Source organism: Prunus dulcis, chromosome 5, assembly GCF_902201215.1.
Source record: "Prunus dulcis chromosome 5, ALMONDv2, whole genome shotgun sequence".
In the NCBI taxonomy this organism is placed as follows: domain Eukaryota; kingdom Viridiplantae; phylum Streptophyta; class Magnoliopsida; order Rosales; family Rosaceae; genus Prunus; species Prunus dulcis.
This window is the reverse complement of record NC_047654.1, coordinates 16,752,356-16,767,876: the sequence shown is the minus strand read 5'-3', so window position 1 is coordinate 16,767,876 and position 15,521 is coordinate 16,752,356. Positions and strand designations below refer to the sequence as shown.

The 15,521-nt window shown below is 36.2% G+C and overlaps 1 protein-coding gene across 1 annotated transcript; it reads left to right on the top strand.

Annotated features, from left to right (window-relative positions):
- Window positions 1–9,524: 9,524 nt before the first annotated feature.
- LOC117627940 (general transcription factor IIE subunit 1) lies at window positions 9,525–15,008 on the top strand. Its single transcript, XM_034360260.1, has 10 exons — window positions 9,525–9,873; window positions 9,996–10,115; window positions 10,574–10,694; window positions 11,187–11,312; window positions 11,583–11,692; window positions 11,782–11,965; window positions 12,551–12,754; window positions 13,559–13,795; window positions 13,905–14,106; window positions 14,676–15,008. Exons 1-10 carry the CDS (start codon window positions 9,851–9,853, stop codon window positions 14,777–14,779), a joined length of 1,431 nt encoding a protein of 476 aa, XP_034216151.1. The 5' UTR covers window positions 9,525–9,850; the 3' UTR covers window positions 14,780–15,008.
- The last annotated feature ends 513 nt before the right edge of the window (window positions 15,009–15,521 follow it).

Below are 15,521 nucleotides of genomic sequence, written 5' to 3'. Positions count from 1 at the left end.
TGGAAACTGACAATAATTTCTAGGAATACGCCCAACATGAAGTTTGTAACAATGGCATAAGTAGTGTTGTAATGGGTGCTCGAGTCAGCTTCTACATGTTTCACTTTGATTATCTTAGTGGAAAAAACTACTATGAAGGGGAACTTTACTCTAAGGAAGATGATCATGGAACAAGTGTGACATTTTTAAATATGGGCGATGGGGAAGAATCCGAAAGGGCAGTTAATGAAAATGTTCTCACATTCATGGATGTGGACTCTACCATGGTTCTTTGAGCGAACTGACCAATTACGTTTTTGGTGGCGATCAACTTAAACTAATAAAAATCGGAGGTTGTTTGGATAACCTTGATGAAGTTGACCAAAGTTCGAAGAAAATAAAAGACTTGAAAGATTTCAGGGACTTGTTGAAGGGGATGATGTGTCCAGGTTTTCAATGGCTTGAGCGAGATAGTTTTTTTACTTGTTTTGACAAAGATACAAAGTTCAAGTAAGATATTTTGAACTATTTTTCTTGGTGAATTATATCTTGTTAAATGTGTTTATGAGTTATGTTTTTCCTCTTTTCAGTTATACAAACTACGTAAAAAAGCTGGTGGACCATCCATTTTTATTGAGTCCCGTTGCAAGGATGCGGTACTTGAGAAATACTCATCATGATCTTAGCCAATCTTCGCTCCTCAACTCTAGACTTGAGTTACAAGTGTACCAGAATTGGAACAGTTCGCCCAAGGATTTTGAGACGTTTCTGTATAAAGTCTATCGTTATCGTAAGTGCAGGAAGTATAGAGGTGCGTACCCATCAGATCTTCTAAGGTTCATGCGTAATGTGTACGAACATTATAAGTCGTGTGATCAAAATTTGACGGATGCCGATGTAGACGCTATTCTCAGAGGGCGTTGGCCTGGTTTTTTGGATCAAGTTCATATAGTGACTTAGATTGGAGCTCACAATTTGGGAAGATATGATTTTGGTGGATGATGAGATGAATAGCTTAGCACAAGTATTTTCTTTGACTACTACAGTTGGATAACATCATGTTGGTAGAATATATTATTCTTTTTTTGGTGTGAACAATTGATAGAAGAAATTTTGATGTGCCTGGTTGTTTGCAATTATACTTTGCATTTAAGTTATTACGAGATAATTCGTTTCTGTCATATCCAATCGAAGAAGAATATCACCTGTGAAAAACTTTTAAGTTATTAGGAGTTACTGGCCCAACCAAGAGGGAACACCAAACATCTCTCGTGCCACAGCAGACTATGAGTCCATAAGACCTTTAACTGGTTGTCAAATAGCAGACTAGACCTATTAAACTTGGCACGATTCATCTTAATCGAGAAGCTCGATTGATACTTCCATTAGTTAATTGTCATCCTGCTGTACTGTATGAATAAAAAGATTGAGAATCAAACGACTGTTACAGTTGATATTTCGTTGGTTTACAATTTTCTAATTCATTACAAGCGAACCAACGATCATGAAAATCAACTGTAAAAGAGACTGGGATTGTTCATGATATGAAAATATTGTAAATGCTACTGACTAGATAAGAAAATTATCAAGATAACTAAAGTGTCCTTTACATGGATCCAGGAAGGCAACAGTCTCAATTGCCTATGCACAGCCCTTTTTTTCCAAGGAAGCACTGTTCCTGGTATCCAGGATTTACACACACCTTATCCTTCTTCTTCTTTTTCTTTTTCTAAGGAAGCACTACTAGCTGTGTACTCTAGTACGAGTATACTCAGCCCTCATCAGCCTAGAAATGCGGCCAGTTGCAATGGTTGCTTTTTTCGCACTCAAAAGCAAGATGAACTTTCCACACTATGTACATATTGCCCTTAAGAATAGTGTTAGTCCAACCACCACTATAAAAAATAAAAAATAAAAAAGAGGGGCAACACTCATCATTATTTAGTGATATTTGGTAACTAATGCAGGGGAGACTAAAGGCTTTAATCACCAAAAAATGCTTTTTTTGGTGACTTTTGTAGTGCACCAAAGTTAATGTCCCGCTCAACGAGCGTCGATCCAATAGATGCTTGCGGTGAGCATGGATCAAACACGTAACTGAAGATATCTTTAGTCTGATACTCTTCCAACTGAGCTATCCCCGCAAATAATTAGTGCATCAATGAGGAATCGAACCCGGGTTTATATCGTGTCAAGGCAAAAATCATACAAAGGGGGTAAGAATTTACTGAATTACTCTCTTCTTTTCATGACAATTTTCCTTACATCTTTTATCAAAAGTATCTATTTCTACTGATCTTTCTATTGTTTGCTAAACACTGTTTTAAGGGGATGTCAACGAGTAAATTAGAATACATTAGAATACACACCCATTAGAATCAATTTTTTGAAAAGACACCCATCGGAATGAATGAAATACCTATTGGCCCCGTTTGGTTCATGGAAAAGGAGTAGGGATGGCAAAAATTCACATAGGGGCAGGTCCCCGTCGGGTTCCCAACCCTAATAGAGGGAGATTTCGGTGCTAAATGGGTATCGGGTACAGGGATCCCCGAACTTGAAAAATCTCCGACGGGTATGGGGAGGGGATGGTATTGGCGTCCCCATCCTCGAACCCGACCCGAAAATATATATGTTTATATTTAAATAAATAAATATATAATTATAATATTTATGTTTAACCCTAAGTTAACTTCTCTCTCCTAACTCTTCCTAATTTTCTATGGAATTTCATATTGATGTGATTTTGAATAGTTGAGTTGAACTTTATAGTTAATTTGGATGTGTTAATGATAATTTAATATGAAACTTAATGTTAAAATGTATGATAAATATTTTTGTATGCAAAAAAATCGGGGATTCGAGGAGGGTATGGGGGATAGTCTCCCGACGGGGACGGGGATGGGTTTGAGGACGGGGGCGGGGATGGAGAGCGGGGATAGGGATGGTATTGTCATACCCGGCCCCTACCCTACCCGTTGCCATCCCTAGAAAGGAGGCTTGGGAATGGGAATTCAATTGCTTTCCCATGTTTGGTAAGTCCAAGCATGGGAAATGGTTGCCCAGCACATGAGAGTATGGGAGAAAGTGAAGCCCTCCTCTTAACTTGGGTTTTGTTTTCCCTTCTCATGAGAAAGTTTGGGAAAATGAACCAACATTCAATGCACAATTTTCATGACTATTTTGTCCCTATGAACAATTTATAATTACAACGTATCATTAAATGCATTCTTTTTTTTTTATTTGATTTAATATGGGTATAATTGAAAAATTATACAAACTTTGTTTTCCATTCCTACTCAAAACAAACATAGGAAAGGAAACAAAGTGAAATCTCCCGGTTACTTTCCCGACATTACCAAACGTGGGAAAAGAATCTTTCATTCCCATTCCTTGGGAAATAACATGGAAAATGATTTCCCCTCAAATCCATTCTATGAACCAAACGTGGCCTTCCTTTGTTGTGCAATTCCACTTTACACACTGGTTATTTGATTCCTCAAAAGCATAGGCACCTTATTCCATGGAAAATACACATTAAGATGGCACTTGAACATGAAAATACATGGGTTCTATAATTCATCTCACCTGGTATAGTAAGCTTCCAGTGCTAACAGCCACAAGATTTTGTGCAACAATAAACTTGATCCAGATCATAGCTGAACATATGTAATAATCAAATGAATATATTATATACCGAAGGTTGTGAATATGCAAAAATACCAAAACAAGAGCACAATTAGACAATTAGTACCAGCAACTCTATCAACTTTCATCCAACTAAACACTCAAAAGGACTTCAAAATCGCACCCCAGACATGAGGCGACTGGTCGTTTTATACAAAGACGAACTTGTAACTTTCTACCAAAAACGACCAGTCACTTTTCACAGATTCTTCATATTTGAAAAGTCTTCTACAGGTTTGTACCCGTCGGATCTTCTAGGGTTCATGTGTAATGTTTACAAAAATTTTAAGTCGTATGATAGCACGGGGGCGGATATCAACATAGACACTATTCTCAGAAGGCATTGGCCTGGTTTTTGGATCAAGTTCATATCTTGACTTAGATTGGAGCTCACAATTTGGGAAGATATGATTTTGGTGGATGAAGCATGTAGGTTGTGATGAATAGCTTAGCATAAGTATTTTCTTAGACTACTACAGTTAGATAACATCATCTTGGTGGAAGATGATTTTGATGTGTCTGGTTGTTTGCATTGAAGTTACTAGGACATCATTCTTTTCTATCTAAAATTACCTGTAGGATGACTAAAAATGCCTTAGACGTGCTGAACATAAAATAAAAGAACACACAGAGATTATTTTACATGGTAAAACCCCATCTGCGGGGAAAATTCACGGGACTCGTCAGTCCAATATAAATCCACTATAGAACGATGATTACAAGAAGTACTCACACACTTATCCTAGACACATTCTCGATAATGTTTACCAACTTCTTTGTAACTCAACTTCTATCACAGGATGATCTTTGACACTCCTTATGTTGAAGGCAATACTTATCACGATTGCTTCAAGCTCGCCGGAGGAAAACCGTCACCACGGTTTTGGTGCCCTCAACTGTATGAGTCACCGAGCAATGCATATATATGAATGCAATATGAATGATGAAAGGATTTGATAAATCACCAAGTAAATAAGGAATACTTGATGACTTATCTGAAAAATATACACAGGAGCTTTCTCTTAAAAATTCAATATACTAAAAACCAAATATGTCGAAAGCTTGTTTTTATCGAAAAAGAGACACTTCTTTTATGCGAAACTCATTCTCCTAGTCAGCTAAAGACCAACGAGTCCACAAGAACTCTTCAATTATAACTCTCAAATTTGATCCAACATGGACTTTTGGTGAAAGACGTCAAAAACATGGAGACCAAATACTGTTCAATTATGGATATATGTTTTGATTCTATCACTTACGCCAGCTTTATGCATGGTATGCAAATACCTTCCAATCTCATCTCCTTATAAAAGAACAGTCCCGATCTCTTGGACCACAGGAGTCTAAGAGATTGTGGTCACCCACCTTTAGATATTAATCCAATGGTTCAAAAAAGTTTCTTAAAAGGAGTGCAAGAGTGAGTGAACCGTTGAATTTACATCCAACGGTAAGTGACCACAAATCTCTTGGACCTCTGTCGTCCAAGAGATCAAGATTGATAAAAGGAAATAATATATAGCAAGACGAAAATAATGAAACAACTAGGATGTGATTGCCAACTATAAAAAGGATATTTTAACTTTAAAACAAAATAGAGTCCAACTAGGAAATTAATCTCAAGAGATAAAATCTAATCTTATTAAACATGAAATTAATATAAAAGTTATTAAGTGAAAATAACTCCAACTAGGAATCCTACAATGAATGCATGATTATGTCATAATTTACTTAAAATCAGTTTCCTCATATCAATTAAGACATGCTCTGGAAGTATGGGATTGAATGTGTTGCGCCAAAATGTCCAGTAAACAATTTTCACACACTAATTTTCAACCTATGCTAGAGTTTAAGAAATGACAATACAATTTTCATACTAACACTATCATATCCAATCGAAGAAAAATATCACCTGTGAAAACTTTTAAGTTATTAGGAGTTTTCATGACATTTTGAATTGTTATGAAGTCATAGTTGAGATCACACATTTATTAATTATAGCATTCTTTTGGAGTCTTATTTGTTCTCGAACATATATAACAATACTGTTTTCAGAGAGGTTATAAGATCAATGGTAATTTAGGATCAATGATAAAGGACCCCACAAATATATCAGTGATACTATAATGTAATATGATGTTGCAGTAACCATTGCCTTTGGAAATTTTTACTTTCGAAAAAGTCAAGCCAAAATAAGTCAACAAAAGCAAATTAAAATGACCTAGACTATATTATAAGAAAAAATTTCTTCTAGGTGGTGGCTATCCAAGGGTTATGAATTTGAATATTTGGGATGCCAATTTGAATATTTGAGATGCCAATTCCCTTGTCATTGCCTATTTCATGCAACCTGGCGGGTATTTCCAGCTTCCTGGTGGTTATTCCCTTCTTGGATTCTTCTTTCTGCAAAACTCAATCATATTACAAAAAATTTAAACTCAAAGGCTAATAAAAACATGTATAAACAGCAAACAATTGAGTCTCTTGATTCATGATCACTTCATAAATGAGAAGATTTCATGTAAGCACATTTCTTTCACCTTTGTCATCGTCCTACGTTTCCCCTCCACCAGAAAAGAATTCTCATCAAGAGTGCTTTCTAGTTCATCCAGAGTGGGTTCATAATCTCCGTAGTCATTGAGTCATAATAATAAAAACCTTGTTACACACAAAATGTAATAGAATTCTAACGCACAGATTAATGTTATTGATGAAAACACAACAAAAGTGAAGGAAACTTACGGCGTAAAGCAGAAAACAAGCCCAAACCAATGAGGCTTCTTGATCTCCACAGAATGAATAGTTGAATTTATGGTCTTGATCATATCTTTTCCTTTCTTTCCAACAACAATTTGAAATGTGGTGATACAAAGATATTGAACCCCGAGACTTATATCGTAATAGCCAGTCTTGATATGGAAAAAGTCACGGTTCCCTAAATGAACTAAATACTCTGTCTAATAGTCACAAAATGGCCATAGTGGACTCGCAATCTTCAAGCCTTGCAATATAAACAGTTTTCTTAAGGAATATGTAATATCACAATCATCATCTTTGTCCATCTTAAAGGAGAATGCTATGAACTCCTCCCCGTGTAAGACATAGATAGTCTTGCCTACAACCACGGCCCTCCCATCGAAAGGAGCATAATGAATAGAAGTGTGAACTTTCACTCGATTCCATTCATTTTCTACTTTCATGAAAAGCAACGACATCGAAACTATTTTCTTTCATCCCACACAATGAAAACAAAATAATTCCATAACATACAGCATAACTAGTTATATCCATACATGTATCATAATCATTATAAAATGAAAAAGAAGGCATTTTCTCCCAAATGTCCTGATTAGGATCATATCTCTCGAAGGAGAGCTCTGAAATTGGTAGGAAGCCTGATGGACTTGCGACACAATAAATCTTATCATACGACACACAGCGGTTGCTATTGATTTAGGGGCTAAGGTAGGAGAAATAGATGAACATATTGACTTAGTCTTCGTGTCAATAATATATCCACCTTCCTGTACAGGACAGTATAATTTTGAACGGTTGAAATTCCGTGCAGCCTGAAAGCATAAACCCTCATGGAACTTGGCAACAAGTCCAAGTAGTGGGGGTTCATGAGTGACTCCTACACCGTGTTTGAATTTCACTTCATAGATTGCATTAGCATATTCTGGCCCATAAGAAGACACCAATAAATATACAGATCTAGTTGATTCATCCACTTGCAAGCTGGACAAAGAAGAGATACATATACAACATTTAAAACAAGTTCATCTTTGAGTAACTTAATATTTTCAAGCGGGACAGGGAAGCAACAACATCTACTTTAGTAAGCATATACATATATATATATATAGGCCCATAAATACTATTGCTCTGTTTGCAAGAAAACACCTCAAAGAAACATATAGGAGTTGGTAATCCAATTCAAATTTACGAACATGTAACACCTGTAGCGTCAAGATAACCGAACAAAAAGAAAAACGAGAGGCCATCAATCGGCGTCGTTACGGCTGGGATAGGGAGTAATAAGCGAAGCTCCTCCACAGATTTCTCCATCTCCGATATCTTGGCCAGTAGATCATCTAGGCGTGAAGCCATATCGTCTTGACCTGAGGTGAGCTTAGTGGCCGTGGAAGCTTGAGATTTATTCCGATGCCCCATGACCCGAGGCGAGCTTAGCGGCGGTGGATGATTGTGGAAGATAAATAATAAAAATTATAAAGGAGATTAAAAAGAAAATTCGTCTATTTGTAAGAAAATAGGCATACGAAATCATCCAAAAAGGCCGATCACCGAGGCCCTGCATTTTCATCATGATTCTCATAAACTAGTGCAGTCAGCACCACCTACGCCACAATTTATAAAACTCCGAAAAAAGATCAATTAATTTAAGGAAGATTCATTATTATACATAATATAGGGATTGCATTCCTTTTTTTGATTTTCTGATACTATTATAATGTTTTCCTCTCACATTAAGCTATGTTTACGTATCAGTAATGGAGAAAGTACATAATCAGAGAATTTAGTAATCAGAGAACTACTGAATCGGTATGAGAAAAATCATTCTCATTAAGTTGTTTACTACAGATATGGAATTAGCAAAGGAATATGGTTGATTCCTATTGTTATTGTTTACTAATTTTCATGAATCAGAATCTAAATTAATTTTATTACAGAAAAGCCCTGCACATTTTCAACACAGCACATATATAATTCTCATATTGGCTAAGAAGACCAAACTAATTCTGCAGCAAACTAGTAAGGTGGTGTAAAAATGAAGACTCAATATGTTGAACAAGATGAACAGTAAGAGTCCAGTTCAATGATAATGTTAATAACACCTTTGTCCATAGCCGATTTCAAACGAAAAAAAAAAACTCCAATAAATATGTATCTTTCACCTACGTAACTAGTAAACAATCAAATAATAATAACATGCATAATCTTTATACGATTAAATACATAATCTTCATACTACCAAAAAAAGATATATATATATATATATAATCTCCACAAAAGTCTTTATCCATGACCATAATTTGTCTTGTGATGAATGTGAAGACAGAAGATAGATAGATAGATAGATAAATAGATAGAATGACTTACATAGCACAAGGCTTGTTGCTGCTTCTGGCAGACGTGAAAAAGAAGTCGGAGTGTCTTGGAACTTTTTGGCGTGAGTTTTTTTTTTTTTTTTTTTTTAAGGGTTTGGTGTGTTTTGGAATTATGGTAAAGTGGTAAGTGTAATTTTGGAAGTTAGTAAGAGAAAACAGGAATAAGAATCGTATCGACTACTCCCCTAGTTGATCTGATACCTAGTTTTGAGGGGATGTGATTATGGATTTTGAGGTGGGGCCCACTTATTTTTTCATTCCTGATTGCAAGTAAACACAAGAAAAGTAACGGAATGAAAATCATTTCCTTTTCTCCCATACCCATTACTGATATGTAAACATGCCATAAAAGTTTACTTGGGTTTAAGAAACCATAGGCTGCAATAATGATACGCTATTCATTACATATGTCTAAAAATTTAGCATACATGATATTTATGCAAATTTCTCTTTTAAAAAGGAGACAAAACAGAACCCGATTTTGTAATACATGTCTGAAGCCCACCATGAGAATTGGTAGAGCCCAAACCAATCTAAAACGCAATACCAAAAAAGGAAAAAAAAAAGGTTAAGTTTGTAGACTTTTAGACTTTTGTATTATATTTGAGGTAGTTACTTGTAATATTAGGTTTCTTAGTATAGTTCTGAATTTACTCCTTGTAATAGTGGGATTAAAATTAAGCGTATATGTGTGTATATATATAATTATTTGTGAGATGAATAACACACAACTATATTAAACCAAATACCATTCTTCTTATATTCACCGATGAGAAAAAATAAATCAAGTTAATTTCAGAAGGGTGCATAGTCGGGTTTGGGGTTTTTTTTTTTCTGTTAAAATAGTTGCGGAACTTCTGGACTTGTTGGTGAGTTATTCTCGACAGCCGTTTAGATAACCTAACAGAGCCTCAGATCTTCCCCGCGCTCGCTCTCCCTTTCTCTGAGCAGTTAGCAGCAACTGTACCAGCAAGAAATTGAACCCGCCCTGCACACGCATAGAAAAAGAAAATAATTCAAAAAGCAAAAGCAATTCTTCACAAATTGATTCATAGACCATGAGCATCGAGCCTTTCAACAAGTACTCGTTCTTCAACCTAGGGTTTTTATGATCGCTTTTATCAATTTACTTTCGCATTAAACCCTAGAGAAAATTAATTTTGTTTTCTGATTCTGTTTTTCTCTGTTTTCAATCGGACTTAGGTTAGTGAAGCTTGTGGGGAGAGCGTTCTACGACGACATTACCAAAGGAGATAATCAGCCCAAGACCGGCCGGAGCGATAATAGGGGAATCGCCGTGGTGGTGCTCGATGCCCTCTCTAGGTTTGGGATGTTAATTTTATTAGTTTTTCGAATAATGGAAACTTGTTTTCTGTTAGTGGGAAATCTTTTAGTTTGAAACTTGAAAATTTAAGTCGAAGAAAAACACACAATTGTAGAAATAGGGAATGAGAGAGTATTCGTAAGTACTATTATTGACTGAATAATTAGAGAGAAAATGTGAATTAGGGTTGGTGAAGTGGTGTAGTGAGCAGCTATTTTGGCTGAATTTGTTTGGTAATTTGATTATTTGATTGTGCCAAACTTCAAAAACTAGTTCAATATCTATATATGTAATCATAAGCATTGCCATGAGTGTTTCTGCAAAAATAAAAGCGATATTTCCATGTGTATTGCTGGGAAATAGCGTGTGTGTGTGTTTGAGAGTGAAGGTGTGCAAGCTCTTTTAGTTCATCATTTGCGTTTTCTTGCGGGTAATATTTAGATTTTTTTTATGCCAGACGACAATGGGTCAGAGAAGAGGATTTGGCAAAGGACTTGAAACTGCACTCAAAGCAACTTCGTCGTACTTTGCGATTTTTTGAGGAGGAAAAACTGGTCACCAGAGATCATAGGAGAGAGGTTATTTTGTTGATCTTAGTTATTGTGTTTTATTGTAATACTTTTTGGTTACTAGTTCGTTTGGTACATCTGGAACAGTTTTTTGGTATCATCTTGCTTCAAAAAATTTAATTTATTTCAAGCAATATGCTTGAAGACAAAGCAGGATATTAACAACATGGTATATCTTTTAGGTATCTTTCAATTGTTTGCACCTTTAATCTCATTTTAGGTTATACAAGATGATTCCCTTCCTCCATGCTGCTCCAATTCATTTTTCTAAAAAACAAGTCTTAATTAGTGTAGTTCGTGCATTGTGGTTGTCCTAGTAATCCATTTGAGCTCCATTTGATGAATAATAGTTTTTTTCTTTACATATAGAAAGGATGAAGTCTAGTAGTTTGTGTGGAGCAAATCTTACTTCTTGTTGACGTTAGAAATGCATTAACAACCTGCCCTATTGCGATAATAACCCTTTATGTATTTCTATTCCTTATATCATCAACTTTGCAGACAGCTAAGGGTGCGAAGATGCATAATGCTGCTGTTGCTGCCACGATTGATGGGCTACCTGCAAAAGAAGGGGAAGAGAAAGTTAAGATGCACACTCACTCTTATTGCTGTCTGGACTATGCGCAGGTGGCTTTTATATATTTGTGTATATGTTTATACTTATTTTTAGCTTGATAACCGTAAACAAAATTAACGTTTATTTCAATAACTAGATTGTGAGTGGAGCGATGTGGCAGGATAGGCAAAACAAACTTTTTGTTTCCTTTTTAAGAAAGGCAAAATGACCCATTTTTAGTTTTTCTTGTTCAAACTTCAACTTGACTATTCAATTTATCAGAGATTTATCAAATATTGGCTTCTATATTTGGTCAAGGCCTGAACTCAAATGTGTTTCAGATATCCGATGTGGTCAGGTACAGAGTGCAGCGTATGAAGAAAAAACTGAAAGATGAATTGGAGGACAAGAACACTGTTCAGGAATATGTATGCCCTAACTGCGGGAAAAGGTTTCAACTGTTTCTCCTTTTTCCTCTGTGTGTTTCTGTGTGTTCCTCATTTTGATACTTGAATTATGCATGCAAGCACAAATCTTTAGATACAACGCTTTAGATGCATTGCAACTGGTTTCTATGGAGGATGAGTACTTCCATTGTGAAAGTTGTAATGGGGAACTTGTGGCTGAGAGTGACAAGCTAGCTTCACAAGAAGTCGGAGATGGAGACGACAATGCCAGGAGGCGACGGCGTGAAAAATTGAAAGACTTGCTTCAAAAGATGGAGGTTTGTTTAGTTTATTTTTCCTTCTTCATGTTTTCTTGTAATAACTATCTTAGAATTTTATTGTTCCCATTTTGTTTTCTTGAGTGTGATGTGTGGTGTTCTATGACATATATTTGTCAATATGAAAAATGCAAGGAAACATTTAAACGAGTTAACTATCTGAAATTCAAAGAAATTTATTTCCAGACGGTTGTTGCAAGGCATTGTCCCTATCGTTTGGCATGGATCTTTTATGATCCATCTTGCTCACCTAAATAGATGTGTAGTTAACATGATCCTCTTAAGGACAAGTAATACACATGTTGATGATTGGGCTTCTAAAGCACTCCAATCTCTTGACATATGTAGGTTGTCATTCATTGCACTTGTAAACTCAAGGATGACTTTGCTGGTCTTCAGCTTGGCAACCACTGATTATTGCTAATTTTCTATGGTTATGCTAGCATTACCATTCTTCTTATTTGTGTTTCTGCTTCTGTTGTCATTCGAGTTGATGTCTAACTTAAATTGTTGCTTGTTACCATACTTCATGTATATTCTAATGTGTCCATTCTTTTATGAGTTGATGTGGTGAAATGAATGCAGGCACAACTAAAGCCTATATATGATCAACTTAACAGAGTTAAAGACTTACCTGCTCCTGAATTTGGAGGTCTCCAAGCTTGGGAAGCGCGAGCAAGTGCAGCTAAACGTGCAGAGAATGGTGAATCTAATGGCATGGATCCCTCCAAATCTTCTCATGGGTTGGGTTATGGTGGAACACCAATGCCCTTTCTTGGAGATACAAAGGTAACCCCTCCCTCCAGACTTTCAGTTGTATAATTTGTTATTATTGTTGAAATTATGTAGCTAGACCACTTATAAGCGGGGTGAATAGGCTTTTACCAAATTTTAATTTTACCCAATTCAATCTAGTTTAAAAACAAATAAATCAATAAGCAAGAAAAATAAAGTGCGCAACAATCTTAACGTGGAAAAACTCCAAGATGGGATTAAAAAACCATGAGCACTTCGCCAGGCAGAAGCAATTCACTAAGATTACTTTCGTGGCTTTCCTTCGTGCTTATGTGGTAGTGAATGACTTTGCAGCTTTACTTGTATGTTAGGGAAGTTTTTTTATACCACTGTATGGCAGTTTTGACTTAACATTTCTGAAGTGAAAGTGAAAGGTGTATTGATCAATTGGTAAAGGAATCTTCCTTCATGTTGGTCGTCAAGAAAAACAAATGTACTTTTCTCCAGCATTGTATGATCAGAGAACACCCTCGATAATTAGCCAAAGTTTGTGGACAGTAAACTAAATAAAACATGAAAATCCATGACAAACTAAATAAAACATGAAAATCCATGACACTTTAAGAAATAATGGGAACATAACTATCTTCTATCATCTTTTTTTATATTTAAAAAAAAACTATCTTCTATTAGACGAAATAAAGCATAGAAACCAAAAAAGCAAAGAAAAGATAAAATAACTAAAATTCAAAGCTAAGACTACCCAAGTGAAGTTGGCTAGCCGACCCCACTTAGTCTTGGAATGTTTTGTAAATCAAGTTGGAATTCTTTGATAAACTTATGGCTGGAACTTGGCAGGTTGAAGTTGACTTTTCTGGGGTTGAAGGCAAGGGGAAGGATATCAAATCTGAAGCTGATGGTGCAGGCCTGAAAGTTTTGCCACCTTGGATGATCAAGCAAGGGATGAACCTTACAAAGGAACAACGTGGAGAGGTCAAGCAGGAGGCAAAGATGGATGGCAGTGGCAGTTTAGCAGCTCCAGAATACTCGGAGGACAAAAAGTTTAATACTGAAAACAATGAGAAGAATTTACAGGTTTGTGCAATGATCTGTTTTCTTTCTTGCTTTGAGATGTCCCTCTCCCCCCACAAAAATAAATCAGGAAAAAGAAATCTAAATTAACGGTTTCTTCATTGTTTTATAGGATGAGTACTTGAAAGCTTATTACGCTGCTTTAATAAAAAGACAAGAAGAAGAAGAAGCAAAGAAAGCACCGGAATCCTCAGAAACACACGTCTCTGATGGTCCTTCCGGAATGTCTCCTAGCCGTCAGGTAGGCATGAAATCAAAGCGTGATGAGGATGAAGGAGATGATAATGTGGACTGGGAAGAGGCTCCAATTACAGGTAAATGTTATTGTTTGACAATCAGTGCTGAATTTCAGCTTGATATTTAATTTGAATCTTCATCCTCCTTTAATTCAGTTCATGTTAACAGCAATAGATGCGTTGATTTGTCATGTGTGTGCATATTCCCGTTTTTGATTCGCAGTTCATGTGTATATAGAAGTTCAATTGGTGACATACAATGCAATTGTGACAGATTCTTAATTAATGTGCTTGGATATATAGTAACTTATTTACTTTCAAAGAAATCTTTAAAAACTTGCCTGCTTTTGTGTGTGTTTGTGTGTGTGTGAGAGAGAGAGAGAGAGAGAGCTCCTGGTCATGTGAGCTTGCTCTGTCGATGGGTCTCACATACACATATACACACACAAAAACTCTGACAGGCTGCCACCTTTTATCTCGTCAAATGAGTTAGCCACTAGCAACATTGGTATCTTGCTGATAATTGGATTACTTTTGCTGAAGGAATTTTCTTTTAATATATTATTCTACGTGAGTGTTCAATCTCCATTAGTTTGTATGAATTTGTGGTGTCCATTGACGTTGTTCCCTCCGTACACCCACTACAGGTAATGAAGAAAATTACAAGGTCAATGACTTGAATGTGGAAGCTGATGCTACAGCAGAGGCAGAGGCAGAGGATGAGGATGATATAGACTGGGAGGAAGGCTGAAAGTGCGACGACAGTATTACACACTTTCATGGGCTCATCCCCATCCTTCGAAGGATTTGTATACATTGAACTTTGTGTTGGTACTGTTAGGATTTAGGACTGACTGCTGTAATTTTAGTGAAAATATCATCAGAATTAGTATAATTTATGGGAAATGTGTGGACATTCTATGCTTGAGAATTACAGAAATTGCTACTCCAATTCATTCCCTCGCTCAGAATTTAAGTCATTTTCACTGTCCCCTGTTTCAATTTTTTTAAAACAAAATGTGAAGTCAATTGTGGATTAAAAGATCTGTAAAAATAAAATTACCAATTGTGCAAGAATTATTATACATTTGACACCTGGGGGTGGGGTGTTTTCTGTTGTTGAATTTGAAAGGGAGTGGTAGTACATTACATTAGTGGGTGGTTTTCTTTCTAAATCTCTTTTTAAGTTGGTAATCATCATTGTCGAATCTTTGAGATGGCCAACAACTCGTTTGAACTTTGTGCTTAAGGGGTTTCCAAAAATAGTGTTAAAAGTTAAAAATCTAAGGTCAATAATATCATCCAAGAAAAGTAGCTTAAAACATCAGCTACCCACGTGGTAAATAGTAGTGAGCATTAGATGCATGAGTTGAAAAGAAATGTAACGAGAGGTTATCTGGCCATCTCATCTCATCTGAGTCTCCAAGGTCTAGCCGACAACAGGCTCTCATTTTGTGAAAAAAGGGAATTCAAAGTCCATGGCCGCTCCCGGA